Source organism: Pseudoliparis swirei, chromosome 3, assembly GCF_029220125.1.
Source record: "Pseudoliparis swirei isolate HS2019 ecotype Mariana Trench chromosome 3, NWPU_hadal_v1, whole genome shotgun sequence".
Lineage (NCBI taxonomy): Eukaryota > Metazoa > Chordata > Actinopteri > Perciformes > Liparidae > Pseudoliparis > Pseudoliparis swirei.
Genome location: NC_079390.1, coordinates 66896 through 79030, shown reverse-complemented (window position 1 = coordinate 79030; position 12135 = coordinate 66896). Strand labels below are relative to the sequence as shown.

Sequence of the window (12135 nt, the reverse complement as noted above, 5' to 3'; positions counted from 1 at the left end):
TATATGTGTATATATATATATATATATACACAAATATAATATATATACACAAATATGTATAAATACACAAATATATATAAATATAATATAATTTATATATACCTTCTATATATATATATTTTATATATGTATATTCAAAAAATAAAGTATATTTATATATATATATATAAACACATAAATATATATATATATACACTACCGTTCAAAAGTTTGGGGTCACTAAGAAATGTCTTTATTTTTCAAAGAAAAGCAGTTTTTTCAATAAAGATAACATTAATCAAAAATACACTCTATACATTGTTAATGTGGTAAATGACTCTTCTAGGTGGAAATGTCTGGTTTCTAATGACATATCTCCAGAGGTGTATAGAGGCCCATTTCCATCATCACTCCAGTGTTCTAATGGTACATTGTGTTTGCTAATCGCCTTAGAAGACTAATATCTGATTAGAAAACCCTTGTGCAATTATGTTAGCACAGCTGAAAACAGTTATGCTGGTGATATAAGCTATACAACTGGCCTTCCTTTGAGCTTGAAGAACAAAATTAATACTTCAAATATTAATCATTATTTCTAACCTTGTCAACGTCTTGACTATATTTTCTATTCAATTTTCAATTAATTTGATAAATAAAAGTGAGTTTTCATGGAAGACACAAAATTGTCTGGGTGACCCCAAACTTTTGAACGGTAGTGTATATATTCTTTTAAATATATATTATATTTATATATATATATAAATATTTGTCCCCCTCCTGCCAAGAGTATGAGGTGATGGTTCCACTCATATCTGTTCTTGCTGTGTGACCTTTACATTTCACCTTAACGCAGTGTAGTGTGTGACCTCTACATTTGACCTTCGTGTCGTGTGTGACCTCTACATTTGACCTTCGTGTAGTGTGTGACCTCTACATTTGACCTTCGTGTAGTGTGTGAGTACCATCTTGCGCGGCTTCAGCTGGTCCCTCCAGTCCTTCATCAGCTGGTTGTGCTGCTCGTCCAGCTGCTTCAGCCTCTGAGTCTCGTTCTCCACCAGCAGGTGGCACTTCTCATTCTGCAGCACACAAGGTCATGTGAGGTCATGAGGTCACGTGACTGGTCAACACCCTGAGGTCATGTGACTGGTCAACACGCTGAGGTCATGTGACTGGTCAACACCCTGAGGTCACGTGACTGGTCAACACGCTGAGGTCACGTGACTGGTCAACACCCTGAGGTCACGTGACTGGTCAACACGCTGAGGTCACGTGACTGGTCAACACGCTGAGGTCACGTGACTGGTCAACACCCTGAGGTCACGTGACTGGTCAACACCCTGAGGTCACGTGACTGGTCAACACGCTGAGGTCACGTGACTGGTCAACACGCTGAGGTCACGTGACTGGTCAACACCCTGAGGTCACGTGACTGGTCAACAGCCTGAGGTCACGTGACTGGTCAACACGCTGAGGTCATGTGACTGGTCAACACCCTGAGGTCATGTGACTGGTCAACACGCTGAGGTCACGTGACTGGTCAACACCCTGAGGTCACGTGACTGGTCAACACCTGAGGTCAGCTGACTGGTCAACAGCTGAGGTCCCGGACTGGTCAACACCTGAGGTCACGTGGCTGGTCATCTCCCTGAGGTCATGTGACTGGTCAACACGCTGAGGTCACGTGACTGGTCAACACCCTGAGGTCACGTGACCCCCTCACCTGCAGCTGCTGCAGCTCCCGGATGTTCCCGTCACACTGGCCGATCATCTCCCTCATCTGGTTCTCGTGCTTCTGCAGCTGGTGGAGCCGCTCGGCCTTCTGCCGCCGCTCCTCCTGCAGGGAGAACTGAGGGGTCGGAGGTCAGCAGGGTTACGCAACACTCACGCCACAGTCGCACCCGAGGCCCTCGCTCGCCCTCGCTCGCCCCACCTGCTTGACCTTGTCGCGGTCCTCCGAGCCGCCGCCGCCGTTGATGCGGAGGCTCTTCTTGAACATGGCCATGCGGGTCTTGGCCTCGCCGCGCTGGATCTTGGGCAGCCGGCTCTTCTCCTGCTGCTGCTTGGCCTTCAGGATCTCGATCATCCGCTGGTTGTAGCACTGCATCTGCTCCTGCTCCTGGAGGTCAAACACGGCGAGGTGAGGAGGGCGAGCCGGGAGGGGGCGTCTTCAGCTGGTCACTTTCAGCCTTGGACTTACACTTACACTTTCTATTGCACTACCTGCTTTCACTTCCTGCTATTCCCATTTGTCTGTAGTCTAGTTATTATGTGTATTATATGTATATATGTTATTATTATGTTCAGAGTTCTTGTACAGTGTGTATGTCATGTTATGTTATATTATGTTAGGCTATGGTAGTTGTTGTGTGGTGCCTTGTCCTAAGAATTTCAGTGCCCAGTCTGACCCTGTGTCATTCTGTGTATCTGACAATAAAAGACTTGACTTGACTTGAGACCGACCTTCTCGTGCTTCTTGAGCAGCTGGTGCCTCTGGAGGAAGTACTGGTCCTTGAGCTGCTGCTTCATCAGCTGGTGCTTCTCGTACAGGTTCCTCTTCTCCAGGTCCCAGATGGTGGCCTCGCGCTCTGGGGGGGGGGGGGGGAGAGAGAGGGGGGGGGGGCGACAGGACGTCAACACTGTAACTTCTGGAGTTCACTACATTCATTTTTGCCTGAATCCCCCAAAAAAGCCCCTCAAAGGAGTCAAAAGAAAAATATATTTTCAAAATAAAAGCTGAAGCTTAAAAAGACCTTAAAATGCTCCACAAATAAAGAGAACATTAAGCGACTGTTTTCAAACGTGCTTATAAAATACCATCAAATAATAACATTTATTGAATTTACATCGAATTTTATTTTTTTAAATGCTCATTTGATTGGTACTAAACAAATCACACACACACACACACACACACACACACACACACACACACACACACACACACACACACACACACACACACACACACACACACACACACACACACACACACACACACACACACACACACACACACACACACACACACACACACACACACACACACACACACACACACACACACACACACACACACACACACACACACACACACCTCTGATGAGCTGCTGATTCTGACCAGAGTCTCATCCAGAAGGTTCTTCTGCTGTCGGAGATGTCCTCCTAAGACACGACAGAGACCATCCAGAGACCTTCTGAGACCACACGAGACGTGTCCTCCATGAGACCACATGAGACCACACGAGACACACGAGACCACATGAGACCACACGAGACACCATGAGACACCATGAGACACATGAGACACACGAGACACATGAGACACATGAGACACATGAGACACATGAGACACATGAGACACATGAGACACCTGAGACACATGAGACACATGAGACACATGAGACACATGAGACACACAAGACCACATGAGACACCATGAGACACCATGAGACACCATGAGACCACATGAGACCACACGAGACCACATGAGACACCATGAGACCACATGAGACACACGAGACCACATGAGACCACATGAGACCACATGAGACCACACGAGACACCATGAGACACATGACACATGACACATGAGACCACATGAGACCACATGAGACACCATGAGACCACATGAGACACCATGAGACACATGAGACACATGAGACACACGAGACACACAAGACCACATGAGACACCATGAGACACCATGAGACCACATGAGACACACGAGACCACATGAGACCACATGAGACCACATGAGACCACATGAGACCACACGAGACACCATGAGACACATGACACCACATGAGACCACACGAGACCGCATGAGACCACATGAGACACCATGAGACACATGAGACCACATGAGACACACAAGACCACATGAGACCACATGAGACACCATGAGACCACATGAGACACATGAGACCACATGAGACACCATGAGACCACATGAGACACCATGAGACCACATGAGACACCATGAGACCACATGAGACCACATGAGACACACGAGACCACATGAGACCACATGAGACACCATGAGACCACATGAGACACACGAGACCACATGAGACCACACGAGACACCATGAGACCACATGAGACCACATGAGACCACGACGGAGGGAGCTCAGGTGTCCTCAGGCGTGACCCTGGAAGTCGAGCGTGCCGTCTCGTCTTCTACTCACGTCTTTAGTCTTCGTCTCCTGGTAGGAATTCATCTTCATCTTCAGGGATTCTTTGCGCTGGTTCCTGGGCAGCTTGTCCACCGCCAGCTTGACCTGAAGGCCAGAGGTCAAGGTCAAGGTCACGTTCCCGAGGGCCCAGACCTCCCCCCCCCCGTCCTCACCTCCCTCTTCTTCTGCTTAATCAGCTCGTGGAAGCGGTGGTGCTCGCGCTCCTGCTCCCCTCTGATGCGCCGCGTCTCGTCCTTCAGCTTCACGTGGTGGTCGCTCTCCATCTTCTCGATGGTCTGCTTCTGCTGCTTCTCCAGGTTCTCCAGCTCCACGTCGTAGTGCTTCTTCTTGGTCTGCAGGGGGAAGAGGTCACGTGACACGGAGACAAGTCACATGACACGACACAGACATGACACGGAGACACGTCACGTGACACGTCACGACACGACAACACGCCACATGACACAGAGACACGCCACATCACATGACACGGAGACACGTCAAATGACACGTCACATGACACAGAGACACGCCACGTCACATGACACGACACAGAGACATGACACGGAGACACGTCACATGACACGGAGACACGTCACATGACACGACACAGAGACATGACACGGAGACACGTCACATGACACGGAGACACGTTACATGACACGGAGACACGTCACATGACACGGAGACACGTCACATGACACAGAGACACGTCACATGACACGGAGACACGTCACATGACACAGAGACACGCCACGTCACATGACACGACACAGAGACATGACACGTTACACGTCACATGACACAGAGACACGTCACATGACACAGAGACACGTCACATGACACAGAGACACGTCACATGACACAGAGACACGTTACATGACACGGAGACACGTCACATGACACGGAGACACGTCACATGACACGGAGACACGTCACATGACACGGAGACACGTCACATGACACGGAGACACGTTACATGACACAGAGACACGTCACATGACACGGAGACACGTCACATGACACAGAGACACGTCACATGACACGGAGACACGTTACATGACACGGAGACACGTCACATGACACAGAGACACGTCACATGACACGGATACACGTCACATGACACGCCACGGAGACACGTCACATGACACGGAGACACGTCACGTGACACGTCACATGACACGACACAGAGACACGTCACATGACACAGAGACACGTCACATGACACAGAGACACGTCACATGACACAGAGACACGTCACATGACACGCCACGGAGACACGTCACATGACACGCCACGGAGACACGTCACATGACACGGAGACACGTTACATGACAGAGACACGTCACATGACACGCCACGGAGACACGTCACATGACACGGAGACACGTCACGTGACACGGAGACACGTCACATGACACGACACAGAGACACGTCACATGACACAGAGACACGTCACGGAGACACGCCACGTGACACGGAGACACGTCACATGACACGGAGACACGTCACATGACACGGAGACACGTTACATGACACGGAGACACGTCACATGACACGGAGACACGTCACATGACAGAGACACATCACATGACACGGAGACACGTCACGTCACATGACACGACACAGAGACATGACACGTTACATGACACGGAGACACGAGACACGTTACATGACACGGAGACACGTCACATAACACGGAGACACGTCACATGACACGGAGAGACATGACACGGAGACACGTCACATGACACGGAGACACGTTACATGACACGGAGACACGTCACATGACACGGAGACACGTCACATGACACGGAGACACGTCACATGACACGGAGACACGTCACATGACACGACACAGAGACACGTCACATGACACGGAGACACGTCACATGACACGGAGACACGTCACGTGACACGGAGACACGTCACATGACACGACAGAGACACGTCACATGACACGCCACGGAGACACGTCACATGACACGGAGACACGTCACATGACACGACACAGAGACATGACACGGAGACACGTCACATGACACGACACAGAGACATGACACGGAGACACGTCACATGACGACATGACACGGAGACACGCTACATGACAGGAGACATCACATGACACGGAGACACGCCACATGACACAGAGACACGTCACATGACACGTTACATGACACGCCACGGAGACACGTCACATGACACGGAGACACGTTACATGACAGGGAGACACGTTACATGATGCGGAGACACGTTACATGATGCGGAGACACGTCACATGACACGGAGACACGTTACAGAGACATGACACGGAGACACATGACACGGGAGACACGTCACATGACAGAGACACATCACATGACACGGAGACACGTCACGTCACATGACACGACAGAGACATGACACGGAGACACGTCACATGACACGGAGACACGTTACATGACACGGAGACACGTCACATGACACGAGACACAGACACGTGACACGAGACACGCCACATGACACGGAGACACGTTACATGACACGGAGACACGTCACATGACACGGAGACACGTCACATGACACGGAGACACGTTACATGACACGGAGACACGTTACATGATGCGGAGACACGTCACATGACGCGGAGACACGTCACATGATGCGGAGACACGTCACATGACACGTTACATGACACGGAGACACGCCATGACACGAGACACATGACGAGACACGCCACATGACACGCGACACGAGACACGGAGACACGCACATGATGCGGAGACACGCGGAGACGCCATGACACGAGACACGTTACATGACACGGAGACACGTCACATGACACGGAGACACGTCACGTGACACGGAGACACGTCACATTACACGGAGACACGTCACATGACACGGAGACACGTCACGTGACACGGATACACGTCACGTGACACGGAGACACGTCACGTGACACGGATACACGTCACATGACACGGAGACACGTCACGTGACACGGAGACACGTCACATGACAGAGACACGCCACGTGACACGGAGACACGTCACATGACACGGAGACACGTCACATGACACGGATACACGTCACATGACACGACACAGAGACGTGACACGGAGACACGTCACATGACTTTCCCAGCTGCTCCTGAACGCATCATCTCACTCTTCCGGTAAGCTCCGGTTGCTCAGCAGCGAGCATGACTTCTTCTTCTCTCCCTCCCGCTCCTCTTGCTCAGTGTGTCTCATGTATAGTTATCCCCCTGCCTCCCTTAATGATAACGATACATGCAACAAGTGTAGTTTATTTGCTAGGTTGGAGGCAGGTCTAAGTGGGTTAGATGCACGGCTCCGCGCTATCGAAGCTCAGACAGCTATGCTAGTTAGCCCGCCCTCTCCCGTAGCGGAGCTACAGTCAGCTGCTAGCTGTTCCCCGGCGGTAACCGTGCAGCCGGATGGTTAGGTAACTGTTCCAGGAGTAGTAAGTCTACACAGAAGCCCGCTGTGCACCAACCACTTCACGTTTCCAACCAGTTTTCCCTGCTCAGCGACCCGCTGAAGAACACACCCTGGTTATCGGGAGCTCTATAGTCAGGAACGTGAAAATAGCGAAGCCGCGGACCAGAGTCGTGTGCCTCCCGGGGGCCAGAGCGGGCGACGTGGAGTCTTGTTTGAAGCTGCTGGCTAAGGACAAGCGGAGATACAGTCAGATTGTAATACACGCCGGTGGTAATGACGCCCGAGCCCGTCGGTCGGAAGTCACTCAAATTAATGTGGAATCGGTGTGTGCTTATGCCAAGACGTTGTCGGACACCGTAATTTTCTCTGGCCCTCTCCCAAATTTGCAGACAGACGAATTGTATAGCCGAATGCCGTCTTTCAACCGCTGGCTGTCGAGGTGGTGCCCAGCGAATAATGTGGGCTACGTAGACAACTGGAAGACTTTCTGGGGAAAACCTGATCTGATGAGGAGAGCGGCATTCATCCCACGTTGGACGGGCGCGTCTCATTTCTGCGAATATGACCAAGTTGATCACGGACTTAATCCATGACAACCCAGGGTTCAGATCAGGCACCGGGAGCAGAGTTGTAGTTTAACAACCTTCTCTGCTCTTCCATTCGAGCAGTTACCCACCCTTGACTTTAGAGTAGAGACTGTGTCTGTCCCACGGCCACTTCAATTAAATAAATCAAAAGTAAGCAGAAGAGGTCGTACACAATAACCTTATACAAGTTAACACCATTATTTCAGCAGTGCAACAAAATAGGTCTATTAAATGTGGTCTCCTAAATATTCGATCTCTGTCATCTAAAGCTGTGTTACTAAATGATTTAATATCAGATAATCACATTGATTTATGTTGCCTAACTGAAACCTGGCTGAGCCATGAAGAATATGTCTGCCTGAATGAATCGACTCCTCCAAGTCATATTAATACTCACATCCCTCGAGGCACCGGTCGAGGAGGTGGAGTAGCAGCCATCTTTGAATCGAGCCTATTAATTAATCCTCAACCAAAATTACACTACACCTCATTTGAAAGCCTTGTTCTTAGTCTTTCACATCCAACCTGGAAAACACTACAGCCAATTCGATTTGTGATTCTGTACCGGCCACCAGGTCCATATTCAGAGTTTATATCTGAATACTCAGAATTTATATCAAGTTTGGTTCTTAAAACCGATAAAGTTATTATTGTTGGAGATTTTAATATCCATGTGGATGTTGATAATGATTGCCTTAGTGCTGCATTCATCTCCTTGTTGGACTCGATTGGCTTCTGTCAGAGAGTACAGAAACCCACTCACAGCTTTGGCCACACGCTTGATCTTGTTCTTACTTATGGCGTTGACATTGAGCATTTGAACGTCTTCCCACAGAATCCTCTTCTGTCAGACCACAACCTCATCACTTTTGAATTTATACTACGGAGTGTACTCCGTTAGTCAAAAGTTTCTACACCAGATGTCTAACTGACAGTGCTGTAGCTAAATTTAAAGCGATTCCTTCTGTATTTGATTCGATACCACGTCTCAATATAACAGAGGACTCCTGGTCTAACTTTAGTCCGTCCCAGATTGATCATCTTGTTGACAGTGCCACAGGCTCTCTGAGAATGACACTGGACTCGATAGCCCTCTGAAGAAGAAGACAGTGAGGAAGAGGAGGTTTGCTCCCTGGTATAACCCTCAGACCCGCAAACTGAAGCAAACGTCACGAAAGCTTGAACGCATATGGCGTTCAACTAATCTGGAAGAATCCCGCTTAGTTTGGCGAGATAGTCTTAAAACATATAAGAAGGCCCTCCGTAATGCCAGAGCAGCCTATTACTCATCAGTAATAGAGAACAATAAGAACAACCCCAGGTTTCTCTTCAGCACTGTAGCCAGGCTGACAGAGAGTCACAGCTCTGTGGAGACGAGTATTCCTATAAACCTCAGTGGTAATGACTTTATGAACTTCTTTAATGAAAAGATTTTAACTATTAGGGACAAGATTAATATTCTCTTGCCCATAACCAGTGCCAATCTGTCCTCAAGTGGAATGGCCTTGGAAACCGCTGTATGCCCTTGTGTATATTTGGAGGGCTTTTCTCCCATCAACCGTGACCAATTATCTTCAACGGTTTCTACTTCTAACCCGTCTACCTGTCTCTTGGACCCCATCCCGACGAGGCTGCTTAAAGACGTTTTGCCTTTAATTGGCGGGTCTCTATTAGATATTATCAATGTGTCTCTGCTAACAGGCCACGTACCACACTCCTTCAAAGTGGCTGTTATTAAACCTCTCCTGAAGAAGCCCACTCTGGATCCAGAGGTGTTGGCTAACTACAGACCGATCTCTAACCTCCCCTTCCTCTCCAAGATCCTTGAGAAAGTGGTCACAAATCAGTTGTGCGACTTTCTACATCATAATAGTTTATTTGAGAAATTTCAATCAGGATTTAGAAAACACCACAGCACCAAGACGGCACTGGTGAAAATTACAAATGACCTCTTAATGGCAGCAGATAAAGGACTCCTCTCTGTCCTGGTCTTGTTAGACCTTAGTGCTGCATTCGACACCATTGACCATGACATCCTGTTACAGAGACTGGAGCAGTCGATTGGCATTTCAGGCACGGCACTAATTTGGTTTAAATCCTATTTATCAGATCGATCTCAGTTTGTATTTGTAAACGATGACGCCTCGATAACCACCAACGTTAATCACGGAGTTCCACAAGGTTCTGTGCTTGGACCAATTTTATTTACCTTATACATGCTTCCTTTGGGCAATATTATCAGGAAACACTCCATAAACTTTCATTGCTATGCAGATGATACTCAACTATATTTATCGATAAAACCAGAGGAGAGCAACCAACTCGGTAAAATTCAAGCATGTCTTAAAGACATAAAAACATGGATGACCTGCAACTTCTTGATGTTAAACTCAGACAAAACCGAAGTAATTTTAATCGGCCCTGAGCACCTCAGAGATCAATGATCTGGTGATGTGGATTCTGTAGACGGCATTGCCCTGGCATCCAACACCACTGTAAAGAATCTTGGCGTTATCTTTGATCGGGACTTGTCCTTTAACTCCCACGTAAAGCAAATCTCAAGGACTGCATTCTTTCATCTACGTAATATTTCAAAAATCAGGCACATCTTGTCTCAAAAAGATGCAGAAAAATTGGTTCACGCGTTCGTTACTTGAGACTGGATTACTGCAACTCCTTATTATCAGGCTGCTCTAATAAATCTCTTAGGTCCCTCAGTTGATCCAGAATGCTGCAGCTCGTGTTCTCACTAAAACTAAGAAAGAGATCACATCACTCCTGCACTAGCTGCTCTGCACTGGCTCCCAGTAAAATCAAGAATCACTTTTAAAATTCTTCTCTTAACCTACAAAGCCTTGATTGGTGATGCTCCATCATATCTTAAGGAGCTTGTAGTACCATATTGCCCCACTAGAGAGCTACGCTCACTAAATGCGGGACTACTTGTAGTTCCTAGAGTCTTAAAAAGTAGAATGGGAGCCAGAGCCTTTAGTTATCAAGCTCCTCTTCTATGGAACCAGCTTCACCTTCAGTCCGGGAGGCAGACACAGTCACCTCGTTTAAGAGAAGACTGAAGACCTTCCTCTTTGACAGAGCTTATAGTTAGGGCTGAATCAGGTTCACCTGGTCCAGCCCCTTGATATGCTGCTATAGGCTTATAGCTGCCGGGGGACGTTTAGGATGCACTGAGTACCTATCTCCTCTTTTCTCTCCTTAAGGATGAATGTTCATCTCTCAATCACACGTTACTAACTCTGCTTTCTCCCCGGAGTCCTTGTGACTTCACGTCTCATGGGGTCATCGGACCCTATGAGACGACATAGATCCTATCTGCTGATGGATCATCGAGGTCTGGGTCGTGGAATTCCTGCTCCTGACTGCGCCACTGTCCTGTTGAGACTCCGCCCACTGTTGAGACTCCGCCCTCCTCCTCCCACCGCCATCTGCCTGATGGATCGTGGAGGTCTCCATCGTGGAATATGCCTACTATGAACTATTCATACACTCTGTCATATTCATTGAATGTATTTTAACTCTAAATCTGTCCTTCTGGTCACATGACATCTATTGCATCTGTCCATCCTGGAGAGGGATCCTCCTCTGTTGCTCTCCTCCAGGTTTCTTCCCTTTTTTTCCCCCTGAAGGGTTATTTGGGAGTTTTTCCTGGTCCGATGTGAGGTTTTGTGGCAGGGATGTCTATGTGTACAGATTGTAAAGCACTCCGAGACAAATTTGTAATTTGTGAAATTGGGCTATACAAATAAACTGAATTGAATTGAATTGAATGACACGACAGAGACATGACACAGAGACACGCCACGGAGACACGTCACATGACACGGAGACACGACACAGAGACACGACACAGAGACACGCCACGGAGACACGCCACGGAGACACGCCACAGAGACACGCCACGTGACACGGAGACACGTCACATGACACGGAGACA

General features: G+C 48.3%; 1 protein-coding gene across 1 annotated transcript in view; it reads right to left on the bottom strand.

Moving 5' to 3' along the window:
- stk10 (serine/threonine kinase 10) overlaps nt 1–12135 on the bottom strand; it is a 40871-nt gene that overhangs the window by 2746 nt on the left and 25990 nt on the right. Inside the window, exons 13-19 of the mRNA XM_056443472.1 lie at nt 4327–4506; nt 4166–4258; nt 3074–3092; nt 2440–2564; nt 1910–2095; nt 1700–1825; nt 942–1055 (exon numbers count right to left, since the gene is read on the bottom strand). Of these exons, the coding sequence (XP_056299447.1) occupies nt 942–1055; nt 1700–1825; nt 1910–2095; nt 2440–2564; nt 3074–3092; nt 4166–4258; nt 4327–4506 (843 nt within the window). The remainder of the gene's footprint in view (nt 1–941; nt 1056–1699; nt 1826–1909; nt 2096–2439; nt 2565–3073; nt 3093–4165; nt 4259–4326; nt 4507–12135) is intronic.